Below are 24589 nucleotides of genomic sequence, written 5' to 3' on the forward strand. Positions count from 1 at the left end.
GAAAAGACTGATATTGGGAGGGATCGGGGGCAGGAGAAGGGGACGACAGAGGATGAGATGGCTGGATGGCATCACTGACTCAATAGAGTTTGAGTGAACTCTGGGAGTTGGTGATGGACAGGGAGGCCTGGCGTGCTGCGATTCATGGGGTCGCAGAGTTGGACACAACTAAGTGACTGAACTGAACTGAATGCTGACATTATCAAAGAATTGAATAAGTTCTCCCCAAGAGATGCTGCAGTTTCCACATGGATTGAAGTTCACATAGACCTCAGTCTGTTATAAATGAAAAGGAACATTCAGCCTTTCCCCAGACATTAAATTACAGCTTTCTGGAGCTGATTTATTAAGACTCCACCTACAGAATGAGATTTGGCAGATATTGGTACAGAAGTCAAAGCAGTGATGATAAATATGTAACTTGAGTGTAGCAGCTGTTCAGCAGCCCTCTTTCCTCCCCAAAATATGCTCAGACAACAATACTTTCACTTCATTTATTTCTTCAAAATAAGTCATTTCATACAGAATTTGGGTATTTAACATCATACACCTCACAAATAATATCAATGCATCTTAATGACAATGGTAAAACCACATAAATTATATAAAACAAAATTAGGCATCTCTCAGGTAGTAGCAGTAGTACATTAACTTGAAAAAATGCTGGCAAATCAACAAAATGTTTTTAAACCAAGGAAGCACTGTCCATCTTCATTAAGAAAAAATATTTTATGCCAAGAGAAACAGAACTTTGTTCTATTTGTCCTTCTCTATTACTTTTAAGTCATATTTTAAAGCTCTAAATTTGACAGTTTTGTAGGTTTCTCATTGTTTCAGGAATTTCAACCTCTATTGCATTAATACAGGAAATATATGACTACTGCCATTCTCTATTCCTTTTGACAAATTATATTTATTCTTTAAACTTAATACTCTTTTAAAGGGAAAACAATATTTTTTGCTAAGGAAATTATATTTCCTGTAAACAGTTTATGTGATAAATGGCACCAAGCTGAACTGAAAAACAAACAAGAATCAGGTGCCCTGGTCCTTTAAGTAACTTATGGGAGACAACTACCTACCTATCCTATACCAGTCAGGCTCATGTAATCTGAGAGGAAATTGTAAACCTTTTCTAGGTTAACCTGTCTGCCTACAATGTAACTAAATCATATTTTCACTATCCCCAAACTCTTTAGATGTAGGTGTGCATTTTAAAAAACAAGTATAAAAAGGCATCATAGCAAAATGTTTATAGTCATGTTTTAATACTTTACTGACAAGCCTTTCTGTTATGGCCTTGCTATAGTCTATGCCAAGAAACGTGAATGGGTTAAGATGACACAAAGGCATTGCCTGAAACATTTTCTGAAAAGCATAATTCAAGAATAGGAATGCATTCATTTGAGAAGCTCTTCTGTTTATGTGGCACTTTATCTTCCTGCCCCTTTCTTCCTTTATTCTAAAGCAGCATGGGAGGGTTATTAATCTCCTCTAAATTCTAGCAACCAAGACTTAAATCAGCACTCCACAATTCAATATCAATGTGATTTTTTTCAAAATCAAATATTCAAAGCACTGTAAACAAAACGCAAGCTAAGTTTTGGAGATGGAAAATTAAAGAAACTTTCCCCCACAATCAGCATAGTTTTATAATCTTTATAAGTTGGATGAAATGTGCTAAATGCTAAATATCATAACTCCTAGTAAGAAAACATCCTTAGTTAATAAACTAGCTTATTCAAATCAAGTGTTTCACTTGAGACTTAGTGATGTTGCTTATATATGACTTTTAAGGCCTCTGACTCAAAAATCAGCTCAGAATCAAAAGCTTGCTTAGAAACAAATGAAGGGTTTTAAGAATCTAACATTTTCAAAGTTGCAGTAGTCATCTTTGAGCTACAAGGACAAATTTGAATACTGCATTGTACAATGAATAAAGAACAATCACATTATAGAAATAAGTAACATTTTGAATGCTAGGGCACAGAGCATGCTCCTAATAGTTACTGAAATGGAGTTTTATTGTTAGAGAATTACCAGAATGTTGTACCACTGGATACACTATTCACTGATGGTAACTTTTAACTTTTAAGAAGAGCTGATTGTTGGCAGCTCAAGAACTATATTTTAATGTCTGACAAGATCGTCAGAGAGGGCTAACATGTAAACTTTTATTTCATATTTTTAAAGTGCTGCAAATAATAACAGATTTGTGTTCTCAATACATGAAAAAACATGAAAATCCTAATATATGAAAGTTTAGGAAGGCCACCTGACACATAAAGAGGAAAAAAAAAAAAATCACTCTGCTGTTAATCTTGTATATTCCCCATTATTTTTTTTCAAAAAAGACATAGAAAACTATGTTCAGCTAGAGGGGAACTTACAACATTCCTGTTTTAATGCCTATACAAGACAGAAAGAGTAAGCTGAACATGCAAATTAGGCATGGGCATTTACGGGAATGTATAAATATGTTCATTCATTCCTGATTAAGATTTCACTGGGACTTGAACTTCATGGAATAATCAAGTGGTGTGTCAATATTAGTTTTTGCCAACAGGGTCAAGATGATCAGCCCCCAAACTTGCGGGTCTCACTTGACTGTGCCCAAGATCCACTCATGAGAAACAAGAAATCAACCACGAACTACTAACAGTAATTGTACCACACTGATATCGTCACATGGCTACCACATCACAAAATTCCCGAGACATTAATTTTAATTTCTGAAATCACTCTATCCAGAAGTGTATTCATAGCCCTACATCTAATCTTTAAATCCAAAGAAGAGTAAGGGAAAGGAGTTAAGGAAAGGAGGAGTAGGGGATAGGAAAGCACAATCTTGATTCATTTTGCTACTAATATAAACTAACCTCATTTTAATAAAAAAAAAAAAATTCTTGCATGGCAGTCAAAACCTGAATGAATAGGAAGAAAGGTTTTGCTCTGCTCAAGTGCAAATGTAAGAAAGAGTTTCTTTTCATCTTGGTCCAATGTTTTAAATTTCTCAAGACTAGAATTTTCTTACATTAACTAACTTCAAGTATATAGTGTTAGGCGCTCAGTCATGTCTGACTCTGAGACCCCATGGGAGTCTGCCAGGCTCCTCTGTCCATGGGATTCTCCAGGCAAGAATACTGAAACGGGTTGCCATTCCCTTCTCCATTCAAGAGTATAAGTGCAATTAAAAAAATCTTCTGTGAGGCTTACAAGCTTGAGTCTGAGTAAGTACAAGTTTAGGTTTTTAACCCTCCACAATTACAGTGCTTCATCTTGAATATACCATGATCAGAACATTACTTTAAAAAGTCCAATTGCTGAATTTCAGCAGCTGATTAATTTTAAAAAGTTGTTACTGAGAGTGACCTATCAGTGTCCAACTGAGAAATGCACAACCTAGTTAACAGGTATAATAGAATAAGATCCCCTAAATAAATAGTTGACACTTGTCATAAAAGCATAAGCTTAAATATGCAAACAAAAACACTTAAAATAAGCTTAATTTTATAAAATATCCAGTTCTATATCCCTCCACTTGTTAAAATTAAAATCAAATGTAGTTAAAGTATACTCAATTTTAAAGCAACAAAATTTATGTTCAGAAACATCAATATATGCCTGGTATATAATAAATTACTCAATAAATACTTGTTGGATGAATAAACTTCTCTAAAATTCCAGTAAGCAAGTATCAAGTTTGGCCCTTGAAATACTTAGGAAAGGAAGGCAAGGTTTATAAATAATAATGCATAAAGCTCAACTGGATTGGTGTTACCCAGTGGTATACTCTTAATTTACAGCTTTAAATTTGTCTGGGGGAATTAAGAGATACAAAGTCCTTTTAGACCAGATGACATACAGGTACAAAGAGATTTTCAGTCATATTCATTTGTACACATACTGACTGACAAATATCGAATTTCACAAGCTCACAAGTGCTCTTATAAGGCTCAATAAAACAGAAAATTAAACACTTTTGAGTTAAACTGACGATAATAACTTATAATGCCTAAAAGTCCTATTCACACAAAAGGTACTCAAGAAATGTCATCTAATGATTTAAAGCATATTTTGTGAACTGTTCCTTAAAGATACTTTTCTCCTAATTGTTTACATACTCCTTAATTTTATACGATCACTTCTACCAAGTGAAAGTGCTAAGAGTAAATCTCAATTCAGAAACATCTGCCAAGAAGACATGCTAAAAGAAATATAAGTGCTTTAAGGTATACCATTGGGTTTTGTTTTTGATTTTTTTTTTGTCACTCCATGAAGCTTGTGGGACTTAGTTCCCCAACAAGGGATTGAACCTGCGCCCTTGGCAATGAAAGGGTAGAGTTCTAACCTCTGGACTGCCAGGGAATTCCCATACCATTGGTTTTCTAAGTAAGATAATAAAAAACGAGACTAAGATAACAAAAATTCACAACAGTAAGCCTCTTTACATTATATAAGATAATGCATAACAAATTAAAATTTAGTATCCCTGATCTTCAGAAGAATTAAGAGGTAGAACACTTTTATCTGGAAGATCTCATAGTGAAGCTAAGTTTTAGAGGGTATGCCTCGTGGATTAGCCCACCAAGCAAATGGCTACACATCTAATACTAGTAAGAAGCAGAATTCTTAGAAGGCTGAATAAGGCAAAGATTTAAAAACTGTCATATTTTGCAAGTGAAACAAATTCATCCAATGTTATTATCCCAATTAATTTAAAACTCTTCAAAAGTCAAGGTAAGAGATGGTGGATAAACAAAGTATTAATTTTCAGAAACATGAAATCATTTAAGAGTGGTTTGACAAGGCTAGTGGTTTGACAAAACAAATAGTTTAGGTAAGCAAAAGATCTCTCAAAAACCAAATGAAAGCATGGTGTTATAATTTTAGATGAAAAGTTATTTTAGGAGTCGGAGGAAGTGCTCTTAACAAAAAGCTGAGGAAATTAAATCCCTCCAAACAAATCTTCAGTTAAAAAGGCAAAAACTGAGCACTCAAGTTTCAAGGAACTTCAATTAAAAAAAAAAAAATCCTGCTTAATTTTAACATTTTATCCAACATGACAGATAAATAAATGAGTTGCATTAAAACATGAGGCCCATGGTCTTTTAAAGCTTCAGCAAGCTGCTCAGGCACCACTTCCCTCGTACATTCTCTTTTATATACTAGAAATTCTTCACTGGGCACCATAAGTTATTGTTTTTAGGTAATATTCTCAAGGAGTAGACTCATCTCTGTAAAAATTGCATGTTATCAGCTTATAACAACTGGTGAAATACACATTTATAAAGTCTGCCAAATTGCAATATGAAATCAGTTTCAACAATTATGAGTATCTTCATTTGAGGAATCAATTCATAACATAGAAACTATTAACCCACTCAGAGTTTTTAAAAAGACCCAATTACTGGAGACACTGTGGTTTATGTCCAGTGGTCTCACCTGAAGCCTTCCACAATACCCCAAAAAGGAAGTTGTTTTCTTCTACAAGTTAATGCTGCTGGGTGCTAGTTTATAATACTAACACTCAATCTTCAGGTCAGTGTCAGTAGGTAGCAAGGACCACCTATTCTGTCACCCAAGCAGAAAGATGGCTGTATCACCGCCGTAGACACACATCTGTAAACTTGCACACTAATTTTAATCTTAACAAGGAATTCAGTGTCTTAGTGGTTTAAGGTTAAAAGGATGGTTCAAGCATTGTGTTCTTTTGTTCTTGAGAGTAACAAATAGCTTATTGGAAAACCCAGAGCCTTCTGGATCTGTGAGGTAGTAGGCTTCAATCCTCATCATGCATGGATCACACTTCCCCGAAGTTGGTATGGCCTGTCTCCTTGGCATGGTCCCTTGCTTCTGCTTGTCCAGTTAATCCCTTCTGACATACCATGCATCTCAGGGTGAAGCGGTTTACATCTGTAAACTGTCTCTTCTTTCTAGCTTCATCTGCTAACTCCAGTGCTTGCACAAGAACAATATCATCATAAGAGGAGAAAATAGTCAGAGGAGGGGTGTCTGGGTCAGGGAAGACACACTGAAGCGGATCATAGTGGATGCCATCATAAATGAGAAGTACCCTTTTGGTATATCCTGCATCTTCCCCAAAACGATCAATTCGAACGGTCTGTGTATCCACTACACATATTTCACATTGGTAAAATTTAGACAAAATGGATATTTCAATAGCTCCGCCCCAAGTATCATCCCTTTTGATCCAGTCACAGTACTCTTCATTTGTTTTTCCCAGTATTGCCTCACTATAAAAGTCTGGATCACTTGCTACAATTTGTGCTATTAAGCGTCTCATCTCAGGGGCACAAGCTGGATTCAAGACTCCTCCTTCAACAACATAGTACACACTGGTAAAGAGACAGGAGTTGTCTGCTGGGACTGCCATCCTGGTAAGCACAGGCAAAGTTTCCCTGACGTAACTAGGAGCACCATATTTTGTAAATGCAGGTGACGTTTTGGGCTTACTTTGGTCTTCTTCAACGATCAGCATGTCACCTGTCAAAAAGAAAACAAATTCACAACTGCAAAGAAAGTACAGATGAAACCGGGTGTTCACTAACCAAGTCTGTAAATTACAAACAGGAGGAGTTAAAGTATAAACTGGGGTTACTAGGGAGAATACAGCTTTGCAAACATGTGACCAGTAATAATTCTTGTTCCCTGAATCTTCATAGAGATGAAAAGGGACCAAAGAGAAAGACATTGTATCTCATTTAGTAAAGGGGCCCGAGTTACACTTTTGTACTTACCTAAAAAGATACATTTCAAGAACAAAATTTTCTTATCCTTTCTCTCGGCAGTTTAAAGTGAAGTGGCTCAGTCGTATCCGACTCTTTGCGACCTTGTGGACTGTAACCCACCAGGCTCCTCCGTCCATGGGATTCTCCAGGCAAGAATACTGGAGTGGGTTGCCATTTCCTTCTACAGGGGATCTTCCCGACCCAGGGATTGAACCCACGTTCTCCCGCATTGCAGGCCAATGCTTTAACCTCTGAGCCACCAGGGAATCTGCAGTTTTAAAGCACTTCCAAAAGGTGTTTACGAAGAAATCGGCCACTAGGGGGTGCTCTCGATCTGAAATACATCTATCCCGTTCAAGTGTTTACAGGATCCTTGAGACTAGAGGAAAGCTTTTGATTACCAATATTGCTGTTCAAGTTTTAATACCGGACAGAAATAACTGCTTTCGTCTAGAACTTGAAAGTGCCTTCGGTGGATGTGTCAAAGCAAACTCTAAAATGAGTACAACTGTTAAAGTACAAATGAAGGCGATTGTAAAAATGAACCAGGAAAGCAAAAAAAAGTATCCTACATCCTTCAGACATACTGTCTTCTTTCAGTGATACAGGGAAAAAGAGCAACCAGGACAGAGAAAACATCGCATTTTAAAAATACTTCTGTGGACACAGAGGGAAACAAAATGAATGAGATGTTTTCAAGACAGACCAGAAAGCAGCCAGGAAAGAGGACTCCACAGCTTCTGAGCTTCTCACAGAGATCAGGCCCTCCCTGTCTCTTTCAAACTATATGTGAAGTCAAGGAATTGCTGGACACTAGCTCTGGCCTCCGTCAGAATTCTCCGTTCTTTAATTTTTCCTATTCTCGTCCTCCAAGCCGACCCATAGAGACCTGGCCCTGATCTGTTCTCCTTTCTGCCCCTCTACGTCCTCCCAGGACCTTGCCTGACCCAGCCTCGATTCCCGTACCTGACTGGATAGGCAAATCCCCCAGAATGGTATCCCCGTTGCTGAGATCCAGGCACTCGGGCGGGTATCCGACGAGGATTCGCTGACAGCCTGGGGAGATCCCGGTGATGGCGGCAATCTGGCCCTGGAGTTCCCGCACCCGGGTCCGGCTGGACAACCCCTGCAAAACATGGGTGCCCTCTTTGGCCTTGCAGCGGAGCCGCCACATCGCGTTGGTGCGGGCGCCCACAGGGCAGACACCGGCGGGGCCAGCTTTGGTCCCGGCAGCAAGCTGGCAGACGCCGCCGGGGCAACCAGCCGCCGGGTGGACTCCAAAATGGCCACCCTTTGCCGGTCCGAACATCGCGAGAAGTCGCTGGTTGTACGGTTCTCGCGATACTCTTCGGCTTCTAGCACGCTCTTAAAGAGACAACTAACTCCTGCCACTTCCGCGTCAGGAGGCAGAGAATGAAGGTTTATCCGTATTCCCAAAGTACGACTGGTCTTGTTACCTGTAGAGCTAGTGAGGTACTCTCCGCGTCGGAAGCATATATGCTCAAGGGAAGAGGGCGGGGTAAGGAGTTCCTGAATCGAAGCCATTGGAATGTAACCTTGCACTTAGTTCAGAAATTATTAAATTGGGGCTTCCAGACTACGCCGGGAGAAACAAGAATCATAGTTCGGAATGCAGACGAATGCCAAGAATGGCCTGTGAGTCAAATAACCAGTTAAAGACAAATAAGTACTCGTGACTATAGACTCGGCTGCAGCAAACATTGACTCATTGAGGTTAAGGGGCCGAACCTTTCCACCTCCAAGAGACTGTAACTTGAAAACGTCCATTGGCCACATCAGAAAGCGCAGTATGAGGTCAGCATCTGGGCAGAGGGCAATTGCTACCTTCAGGAGGTGGTGGCGGTATAAGGAGGAGGAATGAAGGCCAACGTGTGTCATTCAGATTCCAGTTCAGGCTCTAGACATACACATACCAAAAGGACTCCATTCCTGCCTTCAAAATAGCAAAGTACTCACGTAATCAGGAGAGGGTGGGGTGTAAAGGACACATAACCACGGAATTTCATAGCAACGTGATAATGCTAGATTATGTGACCTTTTCCAAACCTATATCTCGCGAACAAAGGACGGTGCCTCGCAAGTAAGTGCTCAGTAAATACTTGCTGAACGGATAAAACGGAGCTGTATAGGCACAGAGAGGGCAGCTGGGAGTTGTAAAAATTTCAGAGGAGATACTATTTGAGCTGTTTTGAAGGATGAATTTAATCCCCAGGTGAAAGAGGAATAAAAACATCTCTGAATTTACCTTCCAAGAAATATGTACGCATTGTTCTTTTTCCATCCTGGACCTACAGCAGCAAAGCCTACACTGCGTAGAGGGGACTTATAACCACAGTCAAGCATCGAATGGGCCCCGGGGGCAACTGTGCACTGAAATGTGCAAACTCACTAACACTATGAACGTTTCTGCCTCTGAATAAGTTATATGGAAACAGCACATCTTTTCAAACCTTTCAGGACCCAATTTTCCCTTGGAGCAGTTTTCCTCTTTGTTTCTTCAAGATGGTCATAACAACCGGTACAGCGTGGGTGGTAAACGGGAGAATAAATACGGTGGTAAGTCCGCTGGAGTACGACCACGGCTTCCGGAAGTCCCTGGTTCCGCGAAAAGAGTAGTTGATTTTCTTAGTTTACAGTGTTTGACCGAAGGGACTATGCAAACATCCTAAAATGGGATCCGCTTAAGTCCTTTGGTGGTTTACTTTAGCACATGTTAGTCGCTCAAGTTGTGTCCCGCTCTCTGTAACTTGAAGCAAAGTACCTTCTAAAGTGTGTGCTCCAGTGGTTGGCTTTAACGAGATCCTGCCGGGATTCAGTGAGCAGAGCGTTAATCTTCAGAACATTTTTTTTGCAGTTACCAAAAAGCCACACCCCCTCAAGACGTCCACTTGTTCACTCTCGCGATAGTACGAAAAAAAAGTCCGGCTTTTTATTAACCCCGCCCCCAGCCGTGCTAGTTGCCAAGCAACGGTGTAGCCAACCTCCACGGCGCTGGGAGACTCGCGAGCTCGCGCTAGTTCACCTTCACAGGTCCCTCCTCCTACCCGAGCGAGCGTCCGCGAGCCCCGCCCCCCGGAGACCGCGGGCGCTCGATTGGCCGAGGAACCTCTCCAGGTGAGGGCTGAGGCCGGGGTGGGCGGGGCCTTGCAGGGCACGTGATCCGCCGGCAGCTGGTGCTCCAGACCCCGGCCCCAGAGTCGGCTCCAAGCCTGTTAGCCTCTACGGGTAGGTACCGGGGCCGCAGGCGGGAGGGGTCTTAGGGTAAACGGCGGCTGTGCAGCACCTTGAAGGGGCTTGGCAGGCGACAGGAGGCAGGCTGCCTGGACCTTGATGAGGTGCGGGAAGATGAAGCCACGCTGTTTGGGGCAAGTCCGGTTCCCCCGCCCCCACCCCAGGCATTACCTGGAGTGTGTACGTTTAGGGACCCAGAGCCGCAGCTGATGGGTGAGTTCAGAGGATGTGCGTGGTCAGTGGAAGAACTGCAAGGTCCCTGAAGCACTGGGGGTCTTTCTCACGAGTCCCTTGTCTGGGATTGCGGAGTGAACTCGGGGCTCTCCCACTCCAGTTAAGACTCAGGACTTACCCCTTATGCTGCAAGTGACCTTGGGAAAGTTATTTACCGCCTCTAGTTGCAGAGTGATTCTACCATCGACTGCTTCCCAGGAGATGTATGGGGAGGGAGTGCGGACCAGGGGTTGAGAGTAACACCACAAGGGAAAGTGGTGGCGTCTGGGGGCTGTCCCCGGGTCCAGCTGCGGTTTTTCTTCTGGGGGACATGTTTGTGATGTTCCCACTTCTCATTCCCCCCGCCCCAGAACTGAATCCTACCATTGGACTACGATTGCTTTATGATAATGAACTTGATCTAGTCACAACCCACCCCAGCTCCACCTGATGCCACTACTCTCCCCAGATTCTTAACCTGGAATCTGAGGTTAGGAGGGAACTTGGATAAGCCATTTAATTGATTAACCTCAGTTTTTTTTTAATCTGAAATGGGGAGAAGTAGCAATGGTAGCAAAATCTGTTTATACAGGATTATTGGAAGGATTGAAGGAGATAATTTATGTGAATGTAAACTCCTAAGTCAGCGTTATAAATGCAAGGTTCTGGTGCAACTCTTCATAGATAAGGAAACAGAGGGCTGGAGATATTCATGAATCCTAGGGCATGTAATTATTAACTGGGAGGAGAGCTGGATTTGACACTTGGCCCAGGGTTCTGTCGCTTGTACCTCAGTGGTCCTGTTTTGGGGGTTCTAAGGGCTCTTTTGTTCCTTCTCTTCTTTACATTCCTTTTGTCCCTTCCAGACAGCTGAAGAGTTGCCATGTCTGGGAATCCTGCCTCTTCCTCAGAACAGAACAACAATAGCTATGAAACCAAAGCAAGTCTCCGAATGTCAGAGAAGAAATGTTGTGAGTGTTGGGGAAGAGGAGGGAATGCTCTGTCCCAGGATTTTATTTTAGGAATATTGTTGTAATTCTAGACTTCGCTGCTGAGTGGGAGTGGGAAATAATTCTTTGACATAGGAATTTAAAACAAAGTCTACCAGGGGAATTTCCTTTCTGAAACAAGTAGACTCTGAAATGTCTGTCCTTGGGGCTAGACTGCTGGTGTAGCCCAGCATTTTCTTCCTGCTTTCTTTAACTGAATCTTTATCTCCTCTATCCTGGGAGTATTTGCCCAGTCAATTGATGCAGAAAGTTAGAGTAAGTATTATACATGCAGTGAGTAAGGCAGAGTGGCAGGGTGCAGGAATTCCTTGGGGCTGATACTGTTAAGACTTTCCCTTAACCTCTTGGGCTAAGTTTTGTGAGAGTGCTGCTCGCAGCAGAAATTGCAGGTTGGAACCAGTTGCTCATTTCTACAGGCCTAAGGGAAATTAACCATGACATTTCACTTCTTGCCATATCTGGGGCACTTTGCTGTCTTACAAGTTTAGTCTTTATATTTTGCGAACTATTTTCCTCTGGGGATGGGTTTCACAGGAGCATTTCCATGCCCATCTTTTAGACAGAGGGTTTGCAGAGAGATGAAGTGGTATTTCCTGTCCCCATGATCTGCATGCCTAAGCATCCTTCAGACTGCAAGACTGTATCGCCCAGGTCAAAAGGTCCTGGGCATTTGGTCCACAGATGTTTTGGGGAAACTCAAGGAAAGCTCACTCTGTCCCTGCTTCCAAGTTCCCTTGGAACCCTACCAGTGGTTATATTTATCAGCAGGTGGAAATAGTCAACCAGCATGAGACTTGGGATCATCTCATGTTCCAGACTTTCCCCAGAGTATCAACCTTGATGTCATGCCTGTGTCAGTCTCCTGATTAATGAAGATCATCTTTTTTCACCTACCTATCACTGATGAAGCTTGCTGGGGTTTGGCTGCAGCAAAGGCGGCTTGTTTGGGTGTGATCCTGGGGTTGGTGCATACAGAAGACCTGTATGATTAGCATCTTCTTTCTCTGCCAGGGGAGGAAGCCTAAGGGCAAGCACCCTGTGGAAGATAGCTACTATAGCACAATGTTTGGGTGTAGCCTCTGGAGTCAGACTGCGTATGTCCAAATCTTCTTGTTACTACTTCCTAGCTAGGTGCTTTTAACCAAGTTGCTTGTCTGCCCCATGCCTCAGTTTACTTTTTGATATAATGGGGATACTAATAGTATCTCTCTGAGTGATATGAGAATTGAATGCGTATATATAGGAGAGCGCTTAGAAGAATGTTGGGCCTGTGGCTAAACTGTGTTATTTTTCACTGGTGACAATTTGCATGTTGTGTGTGTTCCTGAAGCATTATATATAGATTGAATTATGTGGTAAATGCTGTGCTGGAATCTCACTATTTAAAAGAGCCCTGTAAAGAATCATATTTTCAATAAAAAGTGTTTTCTCCTCTTGTTTGACAATATGGTAGCCCAGATTTGGGGGTATGGAATGCATATCTTAAAGAGAGGTGCCTTCATGTTACTAGGACGCTTGAGTCCAAAAAGAGCAGAGAACAGTTGGTGGTAGTTGGGGGTGGGGAATTGATAACCGTGGGAGTCATGGCCCCTGCCCAGTGCCCAGCGTCAGCCCTTCTGGCTCTGCTTTTTTCTCCAAAGGACTCTCCTACCTGCCTTCCTAACTTTTTTGCAGCTTTTTTGTCTTGAGGTCTTTTGATTAGTCAAGGAAACAATAATCCCAGGTCTCTTTCCATTCTGTAGACTCTAATTCTTGATCTCCTCTTTCCAAATTCTACCCTCATCTTCCCCATCGGAGGCATCGGGTTCTCCTGAAGCTACTGTCATTCATTTACCCCACTTTGTTCTCCTTTCACATTTGGACTGTGAGATTTTGAAAGCCACAGTTCGAGGAGAAATACAGTTATGAGAGTATGTGTTCATTTCCCTTTTCTCTGTTACTTGCCTGTTTCTTGCAACAGGTTTCCCAGTCTGCTTAGTGTTCATACCCAGCAGCTGCTTTATTAATAGCTCACCCATTATCCCATTACTGCTAATTACACCTGTTTGTTGGCTGACTTCGGCTCTGGGAAGTGCCTGAACTGGAGGGCTGTAGAATGTCTTTAGAGAGCCAAAGCCTCCAAAAGAGCATTACTGAAATTTCAGCTGCTCCCGGGATTGGGGAGAAGGGGGGTGGTGCTGGCTGAGGTGCCCTTAAGGTGCTGAGACAGCTGGTTTCAGGGCTCAGTGAAAGCAGGAATTAGGGGTAGCTGGGGAGGTCCACCTGGTTTTCTTTCTTTGTTTCTTTTGTTCTTTGATATTTTGAATAGGTCTGGAACAGACAGGTTCTCATGAATCTTTATGAGACAGATTCATATGAGTCTTCCCCTAATTACAACACAGAAAGAAAGTGAAAAGCAAGAAATTTCTCATGATTTTGCCTGTGCCTGTTAAGTTTGATTCTTTCTAAAATCTTATTCTGGTGTTAGTGAAAATAGGTTCACACTGTACATTTTTTGTTCTGCTGCCATCTCTCCCCTGCTCCTTTTAAAATCTATATTCTGGACATTTTGTGTGTGTTGATAAGTTCAAATTTACTTCACTCTTCAGTCAGCCTTGTATGGATATTGCCTCTCCCTGATGGACGTTTACATTGTTTCCAGTTTTCCTCCATCACCAACAACAATGTAATAAGCATCCTTGCATATATACCTTTCCATTTTTGTGCCAGCAGCTTTCCTGTAGAAATACTCTGAGGAAAGACAGACACTTTGAAACACTCATTAGCATTCCTCAAAAGTTCTGTATTGTTAGCAGTTTTTAATATTCCAAAGTACTTGATAGAAATTGGGCATTAAGCTATAGTTGCACTGGTTAACTAACACATTAACCTTCTCAGTGTTTGGCTGCAGAACTTGGATATATTAGGCTTATCAGTAAAACGGCCAGACCTAATTGGCAGTTTTATGACTTCTGATGAATACAGAGAAGGTATTACTAATGAATCACATAGGGCAGTATATTTCAAAACATTGGGGCTATTGAGAACAAAAAGTGGAAGATGACCTTGACCATGAGAAAGCCAGGAACTGTGGGCTTTCTAGACTACCCTTCAGGTTTAGATTATAGCTCAGAGTTGTGCCGGCCACTTGGTTCCCTTCGTCAGGTGCTGACAAGAGCTGGTGACTAAGACTAATTGGACGGTCATGAAACTGGGAGTCTGGTCAGGGCCCTGACCTTGACTTTCTATTGCAGGACTGTGGGCCAAGCTCTTCCCTTTTCTGGGCCTCAGGTTTTCTGTCTACAGGAGGGAAGTTTTCACATGCTCATTTCCTCTAAGTGTGTTTGTGAAGGAAAATAAGTCTACGATTGAGAAAGTGAGTTCAACCTTGCATAAAGAAGGCAGAAGAGAATTTCAGCTTTGAAACAGCTTTCCAAACTTTGTCAACAGATAGGTTATAATATGGGCTTCCCTGGTAGCTCAGCTGGTAAAGAATCTACTTGTAATGCAGGCGACCCTAGTTTGATTCCTGGGTTGGAAGTTCCCCTGGAGAAGGGATAGGCTACCCACTCCAATATTCGTGGGCTTCCCTGGTGGCTCAGATGGTAAAGAATCTGCCTGCAGTGCAGGAGACCTGGGTTTGATCCCTGGGTTGGGAAGATCCCTTGCGGGGGAGGATATGGCAACTGACTGCAGTATTTTTGCCTGGAGAGTCCCCATGGACAGAGGGGCCTGGTGAGCTACAGTCCATGGGGTCGAAAAGAGTCGGACATGACTCAGCAACTAAGTACAGCACAGCACATGTTATAATCATATTGTGTCGGAAATTAATCAGCGTGAAGTGTGATAGTTTTGTTTTGTGACAGGCAAGACAGAGTGTTCCTACTATTGCTGATGCGGTACTTTGAGATAGAAAGTATGGTTTTGTTTTGTCCTGCGGTAAATGAGCAGCCGTGTGGCAGCAGGTGTGTGTGGGTGTGTCGCAGGCAGAGGGGGAGCTGTGCTGGGGGCCGCCAAGGGGAGTCCTTAATGCCCCGTGCTTCCTTTTGTTCTTAGCACTCTCTGTCCTGTTTGGTAAACATGGAGCAGCTGGTTCCCTGGCTGGCTTCAGAGCATCTCCCAGGGATCATCAGTTCATTTTCAGCTTCAGGGAGGGTAAGAGGACATTTGGGGGAGGTGCGTAATGGGCTGGAAGGTGTGGGCCGAGCAGCACTGGAGGTGCAGGTAATGAGCCAAGCCACGGGGATTGGAAAGGGAGCTGGAGAAAGTTAAGACTCCTGAAACCTGAGGCAACCAAGCTGCCTGTTGGGGGTCAAGAGGTCAGGGATTAACATCAGTGAGGCTACAGCACGCATTTGCTTGCCCTTGTGCTCCCTGTTGGGACAGAGACAAAAATCATTTCTGCTGCTCATCCCCTACCTTGGAGGGGCTCCTGCTCAGGCCCGGGAGTTTTCCATGTCCCCAGTGGGTGAAGGGCTAAAAGCCAACTCCTCTGACCCCAAGTCTGGGCACCCACCCCTCGCTCACTGCCAGGGCCCTGTTTGGCTACGGGCTACTTCTTGCCAAACACTCCTAGGAAACTCTCTTCCTTCCAAGGTCTGTTCTGTACCCACACCCCTCTGCCCACTTCTCCACTGAGACCTTTTTACCTTCCCTTCTCTAAAAGTGAAAGATGACATTCCCATCCAGTTACCACCAGTTTGCTGAATTGTTTCTTAGCCTTCCAGGGTCGCCTTGTCCCGGGGAAGAGAAGCAGCAGCTACCTGCTGGATGCCTTCTGGAAGATGAAGGTGCACGTGACTCTATTCCATGCGGTCTGTGCACAGGGCCTCCTTCATGGGAGACACAGAGCCCGAGTCCCTCCCGATGACCTGCGTTTGGGTCTTGGCCCCAGGGCTGTGAGTAACAGCGTGCAGGGCCCTCTCCACCACTCCTTCCTGGCGGGGTGGGCAGGGAGGGGCTGTGAGTAAGCCGATCCTCATCAGAGGCTCTTTTTATGGAGAAAAGCGGATCCCAGTGACTCAGTGTGTGTTCTCAGGCGGGTCACCTGGCCTCTGAGCATCTGGTTTGCCCCTGCCTGCCCAGGGAGAGCTGTCTGTGTAAATGAGCATTCTTGAAATCCGTTTTCTAAGGAAGGGCAGACCAGTGGCTGTTCTGCTTCTAAACTGTCTTGCTACTATCTGGGCCTTTGAGGCAGGCTGGCCGTAATGTCCTTGTGGGCCAGCTTTACACGACGTTCCTGAGGTCTGGTCAGATCCCGTGTCGTGGAGGCTTTGTGCTGTGCATGCTGAGTCGCTTCAGTCGTGTCTCTTTGTGACCCTGTGGACCATAGCCTGCCAGGATCCTCTGTCTGTGGGATTCTCCAGGCAGGAATACTGGAGTGGGTTGCCACTGCCTTCTTCAAAGGATCTTCCTGACCCAGGGGTCGAATCTGGGTCTCCTGTGTCTGCAGGCAGGTTCTTTACCATCTGAGCCGCCCAGATAGGCTTTGACACCGTCTAAATCATTTAGAAGTTCTGGCTTAAACTCGTGGCCTGAGCACAAAGGTCCAAACAGGTGGAGGGCAGGATTTTTTTTCATCCTCAAGATAACTCTTGCCTGTGGCTCTGAAGGGGTGGATGGGATCCTCAGGAGAGACAGTTTGTTGGATGTGTTACTGGAGCCAGCTCAGGGCTGCACTGGTAGAATCTCTAGGCCCAAGGCCTTCCTCCATGGCGCCGTCACCCCATGTTACTAAATATTCTCAATGCTGAGGAAGATGCTATGGCTACTGTCTTTCTATTCCTGGCCACTTTTTTTTTTTTTTTTTCCTCTTTCACCTTGTGTACCTCTGTGAAGACCTTGGGCAAGGCACATCTTAGTTCGGGTACTTTGTCTTTTAGGAGGTTTACCTCGGTTTGCCTTTCCAGTCCTCTTGGACCCTGGCCTCACTGAGGTGTATGAGAATCAAACCAGGTTCTGATCATGAAGGCTTAGGCTCCTGCACACTCTTTACTTGGCCTCTCATTATTTATTTCTGTTCCATTCCATTTCCCTTTAGCATGGGCATCTTACATGACAAACTCTCCAACCCTCATCGTTATGATTGGCTTACCAGCCCGTGGCAAAACCTATGTGTCCAAGAAACTTACACGCTACCTCAACTGGATTGGGGTGCCCACCAAAGGTAGGTGCAGCTGTGCATTCTGTGGGAGAGGAAATGATCAGTTCTGGGCCTCCCAGGCCTCTGGGGGACTTTCTGTCCCTGGCATCAAGGTTACAGGGTGCTCTTGGCAGCAGTTATGGTTTTTCCTGGTTTACTGGCTTTATTCTCTGGCCATACACTTGTTCCTCCTGGCCTTGGCTGGATTGGCTTAATTTGGGGGAAATAGCTTTGATAGGAGTATTAAGAATTAAATGAGTATAGGGCTTTACATTTCCAGAGCCCTTACATCTGTGTTATTTAGCAGTATCCCTGTGGAATAGCCGAAGTGGCTGAGAAAATGGAAAGTTACATAATTTAAGACTTGTCCAGAGTCTGTTAAGTCAGAGCTTGAACTTGATCTGATTCTTACTCTTGTATTGTTGCCAGCATACCATGGTGCTTTTTTCAGTCCCCTTGGCCACTCTGACATTAGACTGAGAAGTTCGCTTTGGGACATTGTATTGTTTCACTGCTAAAGGGTGTGGGTGTCTTCTGCAGTGTTTAATCTTGGGGTGTATCGGCGGCAAGCAGTCAAGTCCTATAAGTCCTATGACTTCTTCCGGCATGACAACGAGGAGGCCATGAAGATTCGCAAGTGAGTCTTCTAGGCCTGACCGCTAGGCCAGCCCTTCCTTGGCCATCGTGAGACTGGATGTCATGGGGCTTGGTTTCCTTTTTAGTAAACACCTGGTGGGAATTTTAAGTGGAAATTACCCACTGGGTGGATCACTGTGGACTTGGGTGGGTAGAAGAACAGGACTCAGAAAGTTGTGAGTGTTGCTGTAGGCTAAGCCTCCAGAGAGTGAGGTATGTACGTGGGGCCGGGGAACATGAAAGATCCAGGAAGGTGGAAGAATAATGGGGAAGTTGAAAGGTCCAGTTGGGGAAAACTTTTGATCCGTGGGGAAGCTGAACAGAAGGGACTTGACCTCTGCGGCACCCCAGAGGTTCGCGTCTCTGACTGTGCCTGAGCTTGCCCTTGCCTCAGTCCCCTGGCTGATTTCCTCTGCTGTCCTGGCAGACAGTGTGCCCTGGTGGCGCTGGAAGACGTGAAGGCGTATCTCACGGAGGAGAGCGGGCAGATCGCGGTAAGCCTTACCTGCCTCTTCCCCGTTTCCACCCCTGTAGCAGCCTAGCTGCACTGCTCCGCCCTGGGTCCACCTCGGTGGGATTGTGTTTCTCGGTCCCCATTCCTCTGCCTCGTGGGCTCTCTTCCCAGGTGTTTGATGCTACCAATACCACTCGAGAGAGGAGGGACTTGATTTTGAACTTTGCCGAGGAGAATTCCTTCAAGGTAGACCTCACTTTCAATTTTCGCTTTCATGCGTCGGAAAAGGAAATGGCAACCCACTCCAGTGTTCTTGCCTGGAGAATCCCAGGGAAGAGGGAGCCTGGTGGGCTGCCGTCTATGGGGTCGCACAGAGTCGGACACGACTGAAGCGACTTAGCAGCAGCAGCAGCAGGGTCTGCCTCCAAGCTGGAGGAAGAGGAGGGTCGGTGAAGGTGGGGAGTTAGGAGCCATGTGTGGACCTGCTTGACTCTGGTGGGGAAGGACAGGCTGGACACCCGATTTTCTCGTCTTGGTGCCTTACCCTCAAAACTTGAATGTTTTCTTTCAGTTCCTTTCTCAGTTCCTTAGCATGTATGTATGAGGCCGTGGGCATATGGTAAGAGCTATTTTTAAATGAAGAGCCCTTGAAGGCCACTTTCATGAAAGAAAGTCTCCGGGGGATATGGTGGCTGGGCTGGGGCAAGTGTGAACGTGCGCTCTTAATTGGCAGGCTGGCCATTTTTGACTCATTGATCGCTGCCTTCTCCCCCTGGGCAGGTGTTCTTTGTGGAGTCCGTGTGCGATGATCCTGACGTCATTGCTGCCAACATCCTGGTAGGTGAGCCCCCTGCACACGTCTCTATGCCTTGCGTGTGTGTGTTGGTGGGGGTGGGTGGAGAGTCAGCTTGGTAATGAAAGCGAGAGAGAGACATGTTCAGCAGCACAGGATGAGCTCTTAGATCTGCCAGGACCCCATTTTATACTTCTCGACGCTTTCCTTGGGAGAAGAAGCAGGCTTTGAGGAATAAAGTAAGAATTAGCTGTTGAATATAGAGGCTCAGCTTAAACTGTAGGAGTCCTGGCTCTGTATTCTGGGTATTAGCTACGTGCTGAAACCTAGGTATGTTCTTAGAATGGATCAGACTCTTCATTATCTGTCTGGGCCAGCTTCCATGAAGGCTGTCGGCCCACCAGTGGTCTAAGGTTCGGGTCAGCGTTCTGGGCTCCTCGCTGGGTGTGGTCACAGCTCATACCTGTGCCCATCTGATGGCTGTACCGTGCTGTGCTGATGGACGTCCATGCGTTGTGTCCCGGTGGTACTCTCCAGCAGTGTGGGGCCTTGCCGAGGAGGTGTCTGGTCCAAGTCAGCCAGGCGTCAGATCATGCACTTTATTCTAAGTGCCCGTGGGGAGAAATTGAATCCCATTCTGTTTCCCCAGGAAGGTCCATGAAGGGATCGGGGCCTGCGAGCTGCTTCAGCTGTGTGACTGCCTCTGTCCTGCAGCCAAGGGCAGGCGCGTGACTCCCCAGTTGTCTCTCCCTTCTTGGTTGCCAGGGTCACAGGATGGGGGGCGGGCGCTGCTCAATGAATGGGATCGCCAGCGCTCCCGTGAAAGGCCTCTTCTCTGGCCTTGCTTTGCTTTATGTAGCAGTGGCTGTTTGCAGAAGTGCTGTTGAGAGCAGACCTGTGACCGGGCCCTGCTCTTCCTGTGATTCCAGGAGGTAAAGGTGTCGAGCCCCGACTACCCTGAAAGGAACAGGGAGAATGTGATGGATGACTTCCTAAAGAGGATTGAGTGCTACAAAGTCACCTATCAACCCCTTGACCCAGACAGCCATGACAAGTAAGGTTTGAGGCCGAGGTCTGAGGGCCGAGGCAGGGGCTGCATGTGAGAAAGGAGCCTTTCTCACCCTGTCTGTAGTCTTCCTCTGACCATCCAGACCTGTGTTTACATCATTCCAGGGAGAAAAGATATGGCTCTGTGGCCTCTGAATGGATTGAATCTTACCCTTGAACACCGGAGTGTTTTTTTATCATAAGTTCTTCAGTTGTGTGCTCTAGACTATGATTTCTCAACCTCAGTGTGATGGACATTTTGAACTGGATAATCTGCCGTGGGGAGCTGTCTCAGGCACTTTAGGAGCTTTCGCAGCACCCCTGCCCTCTGCCACTAGATACCCATAGCTGTCCCAAGCTGTGGCAATCAAAAAGGTTTCCAGATTTAACCAAATGTCCCCTGGGGAGCTAACTCACCCCTGGTTGAGAACCACTGCTCTAGATCAGTAGTTTTGAATTGGGGTGTTGTAGGGCACCCCTTTAAGGTGTGTAATCAGTTTTTGATCAGTTTTTAAAGTTTGTTGTGTGTGTGTATATATATATATGTATATGTGCACATATATTACATATGTAAATAACATGTTAATTTATTTTGCATAAAACATAATCTATTATACACGTGTAGGAGGCTTCCCTGGTGGCTCAGTGGTAAAGAATCCTCCAATGCAAGAGAGCTGGGTTCATTCCCTGGGTTGGGAAGATCCCCTGGAGGAGGGCATGGCAACCACTTCAGTTTTCTTGCCTGGAGAATCCCATGGACAGAGGAGCCTGGCGGGCTACAGTCCATGGGGCCACAAAGAGTTGGACATGGCTGACGACTAAGCACACCACCTGCCCCCCCCCCCCCTCCCGCGCCCCCCACACGGACACATATGCATGTTGTTGTTGTTTAGTTGCTCAGTTATTTCCGACCCTTTGTGACCCCATGGACTGTAGCCCGACAGGCTCCTCTGTCCATGGGGATTCTCCAGGCAAGAATACTGAAGTGGGTTTCCATGCCCTCTTCCAGGGGATTGTCCCAACCCAGGGATGGAACACAGGTCTCCCGCATTGCAGGCAGATACTTAACCATCTGAGCCACCAGGGAAATCCAAGAACACTGGAGTAGGTAGCCTATCCCTTCTCCAGGGCGTCTTCCCAACCCAGAAATCAAACTGGGGTTGCCTGCATCATAGGTGGATTCTTTACCGGCTGAGCCACCAGGGAAGGCCATACATGTGTATGCGTATATATACATATATATATACGTATACACACACACACACACACACACACACACAGACACACACACGGCTTTTATATATTACTTCGTATGGCAGTACCTATCGGCAGTGTGGCCTGGAATGCAGGTTAAGTTGATGTGTGAGAGCAATAAGAGTTGTAGCAAAATGCCAAGTCCATGTCGAAGAATGATATGTGCGCAGGGAGACCCATGAGAAGGTGGTCTTCATGAAAGCATGTAGTCAGAGCAGCTCTGCTGAGATAAGAATACGGCTCTGCAGCCAAGCGAATGGTGAGTGTGCGTAGCCCATTGTCAAACTGCTTCCACGGTCTGCTTCATGCTTTTAGTCTTTCAGTTCCTTCGAGTGTGTTGCCCACAATGTTAGTGTTGGGAAATGTTACTTAATACAGAAATTGAAAACTGCTGCTCTAGATATGGCGTAATAGTATATTCTTTAGTTAGCGCAGAGTCCTACATTGAAAAATATTCAAGAAGAATATGTGTGTGTGTGTGTGTTTATAGATGTTACCTCTGGTGGTAGGGCTGTGGGTGATTTTTATTTGCATCTTTCTTAAAAAAATTTTTTTTTGGAATAAGCAGTTACTATTTCGTAAGTAGTTTTCCTTATTTTCGGCTGTGCTGGGTCTTCGCTGCTGTGCAGGCTCTTTTCTGGTTGTGGCGAGTGGGGGCTGCTCTCTAGTTTGGGTGTGTGGGCTTCTCACTGTGGGGGCTTCTCTTGTTGCCGAGCACGGGCTCTGGGGTACGCAGGCTTCAGTGGTTGTGGTGTGAGGGCTCAGCAGTTGTGGGCTTTAAACCATAGGCTCAGTGGTTGTGGCACACGGGTTCCGTTGCTCTGTAGCTTGTGAGATCTTCCCAGACCAGGGATCAAACCTGTGTCTTCTGCACTGGCAGGTGGGGTCTTTACCACTGAGCCACAAGGGAAGCCCAACACTTGTTATTTTTATAGTGAGAAAAATTCCATGATGGCCCAGAGCAGGCTTTGTGAGTGCCTTTGAGAGAAGCTTGACCGATACGTAGACGGAGGGAATGCGCAGAGACGTCTGTCTGTGGTTCTGCTCCCTGCTGCCTGCCCCTCCCCTCGGGAGCTGCCGTACTCTGTTTTGACCACCTGAGTTGGATGCTGTGCTTCTCAGCAAACTTCAGGGTTACCAAAATCACCAGGTCATCTAGTCTAGCCCCTGAGGGGAAGCCTGAGTTCTGCTCAGCACACTTAGCCACGGTGCCTAGCACAGGGCGGGCACTGAGGATGTGGTGCTGCCCGATGAGACGTTCAGGGCATTTTGCCGCACCTTGGTTCTGAGGAGTGAATGACCCATCTCTTTCCACTTGGCTCCTTCCACGTGGGTGGGGGTATCGTGGGAGAGTCGGAAGAGCCTCTAGGAGTCTCAAGTCACTCTGGAGATTCTTTCCCCTTCTGTTATGCTCAGATTTTCATACCCAGGGGATTTTTTTTTCCCCTGCTTTGTCCCAGGGATCTTTCTTTCATCAAGGTGATAAACGTGGGCCAGCGATTTCTTGTGAACAAAGTCCAGGACTACATCCAGAGCAAGATCGTCTACTACCTCATGAATATCCACGTCCACCCTCGCACCATCTACCTTTGCCGGCATGGAGAGAGCGAGTTCAACCTCTTGGGGAAGATTGGGGGTGACTCAGGCCTCTCAGTGCGAGGAAAACAGGTGAGTAGTTAGCCAGCAGGCTGGATTTCCCCAGCTTAGGGTGAGAAGGACGTGGTGGAGGTCATCTCTTCGATCCCCTTAACTTCTTACTGAATCCTATTAGGCTTAAGTTGCGATTTCAGCGAAGAGATGTTTTCTTGTTCATGGATTCTAGCTCTGCACTAGCGGAGAAGGCAGCGTCTATGGGGTCGCACAGAGTCGGACACGACTGAAGCGACTTAGCAGCAGCAGCAGCAGCTCTGCGCTGGACGGTGCATAACTTGGAACCATTTCTACTGTGATCATTCAGCTATCAGACATTTATTGGGCTCACCTTGTGTGCCCAGCACAGTACAGGCTGCTCTGGTTGAAGTTCATTTCCTCCTGGGCTTATTATAACTATGTAGCGCCTTTCAGAGTTTGATTGGGGTCATGCACATTGTCCTTTTTAGGCTGAAATGGCAGTCCTGTGTGTGTGTGTGTGTGTGTGTGTGTGTGTGTGTGTGTGTTCTTTTCGACTTCACCATGCCTGGTGTGCAGAATCTTAGTTCCTCAGCCAGAGATCAAACTGGTGCCCCCTGCAGTGGAAGCGTGGAGTCCTTACCACTGACCACCAGGGAAGTCCGCTTCTGTGTTTTCTCTTACATGTTTTGTTTCATGGCCCAGTTTGCCCAGGCTCTAAGGAAGTTTCTGGAGGAACAGGAGATAGCAGACCTCAAAGTGTGGACAAGCCAGTTGAAGAGAACTATCCAGACCGCGGAATCTCTGGGGGTGACCTACGAGCAGTGGAAGATTCTGAATGAGATTGATGCTGTGAGTAGGAAGGATCTGATGGCTAAAGTGCCAGTTAAGGTCTCCTGTTAAGGCTGGAACGCTCAGAAGTCACCATGTGGGCTGTGCTATCTAGAAAACTAGGGTTGCCAAGTAGAGACGTTGAGGAAGCTGAATGTGGGGCCGGTCTGAGGAGGAAGTGAGAACAGCTGTGTCCCCAGTTGGGGCTTCCTGCTGCCTGATGTGCCTGCGCCAACACAGGAACCAGTTTTTGACATGGCCCCTGGCACCTGGGGAGAGTGAAGCTCCAGTTGGTTCCTTTATATATTTTCTTCCAAGGAAAAGGAAATAGCTGACAACTCACATCTTGTCTGATTTCTGCTTAGGTCACTCGGTCAGCTCTTCTAGAAAAGTCCTTTCCAAATTTGTTTTTGCATTTCTCTGTCTTTGAGGTCAGAAGTAGACACTTCCTTTTCTTTCCTCCCTCTGTATATTTTTATGCCTCCTATAAGAATTCCCCAGGGCCTCCTTCCCTGTTTCCCCTCCATTTTCCTGCTGACTTTTCGTGACCTCTCAGCTCCCCAGCCACAGGAGAAAGCAGCAGCTTGAGCTTGAGCCCTCATTCTGTGAATCAGTCAG

The 24589-nt window shown here is 45.5% G+C and overlaps 2 protein-coding genes across 13 annotated transcripts in view; one reads left to right on the forward strand and one right to left on the reverse strand.

Annotated features, from left to right (window-relative positions):
• Positions 1 to 480: 480 nt before the first annotated feature.
• YOD1 (YOD1 deubiquitinase) lies at positions 481 to 9577 on the reverse strand. Of its 3 annotated transcripts, XM_012186971.4 has the most exons (3): positions 9019 to 9577; positions 7719 to 7878; positions 481 to 6507 (listed from the first exon to the last, which is right to left on the reverse strand). In XM_012186971.4, the coding sequence occupies exons 1-3, from the start codon at positions 9052 to 9054 to the stop codon at positions 5804 to 5806; spliced, it is 900 nt and encodes a 299-aa protein (XP_012042361.1). In that variant the 5' UTR covers positions 9055 to 9577; the 3' UTR covers positions 481 to 5803. The 3 variants fall into 3 exon arrangements, with proteins under 3 accessions (XP_012042361.1, XP_004013625.1, XP_060252286.1); XM_004013576.6 differs by having other exon boundaries at positions 7719 to 9577; XM_060396303.1 differs by lacking the exon at positions 9019 to 9577 and having other exon boundaries at positions 481 to 7131; positions 7719 to 7817.
• PFKFB2 (6-phosphofructo-2-kinase/fructose-2,6-biphosphatase 2) overlaps positions 8143 to 24589 on the forward strand; it is a 51164-nt gene continuing 34717 nt past the window's right edge. For 5 of the 10 annotated variants that reach the window (XM_060396300.1, XM_060396299.1, XM_042257023.2 and 2 more), the window contains exons 1-10: positions 9912 to 9998; positions 11084 to 11188; positions 17247 to 17372; positions 17889 to 17985; positions 18412 to 18478; positions 18610 to 18684; positions 19219 to 19275; positions 20161 to 20285; positions 22993 to 23200; positions 23846 to 23992. In XM_060396300.1, coding sequence (XP_060252283.1) covers positions 11101 to 11188; positions 17247 to 17372; positions 17889 to 17985; positions 18412 to 18478; positions 18610 to 18684; positions 19219 to 19275; positions 20161 to 20285; positions 22993 to 23200; positions 23846 to 23992 — 990 coding nt within the window. In that variant the 5' untranslated portion in view covers positions 9912 to 9998; positions 11084 to 11100. Of the gene's footprint in view, positions 9888 to 9911; positions 10218 to 11083; positions 11189 to 17246; positions 17373 to 17888; positions 17986 to 18411; positions 18479 to 18609; positions 18685 to 19218; positions 19276 to 20160; positions 20286 to 22992; positions 23201 to 23845; positions 23993 to 24589 lie in introns of those variants that run through there. The other 5 variants (XM_042257022.2, XM_060396298.1, XM_042257028.2 and 2 more) reach the window with 2 other exon arrangements.

The sequence above is a fragment of the Ovis aries genome, chromosome 12, assembly GCF_016772045.2.
Source record: "Ovis aries strain OAR_USU_Benz2616 breed Rambouillet chromosome 12, ARS-UI_Ramb_v3.0, whole genome shotgun sequence".
Classification (NCBI taxonomy): domain Eukaryota; kingdom Metazoa; phylum Chordata; class Mammalia; order Artiodactyla; family Bovidae; genus Ovis; species Ovis aries.

What these genes read in the sequence shown, in the direction of transcription:
- YOD1 (XM_004013576.6), bottom strand. Translation starts at nt 8,061, where the DNA reads ATGTTCGGACCGGCAAAGGGTGGCCATTTTGGAGTCCACCCGGCGGCT. An exon ending in GGATTTGCCTATCCAGTCAG is followed by an intron (nt 6,508 to 7,718) that starts GTACGGGAATCG and finishes TCTTTTTGACAG; the next exon opens with GTGACATGCTGATCGTTGAA.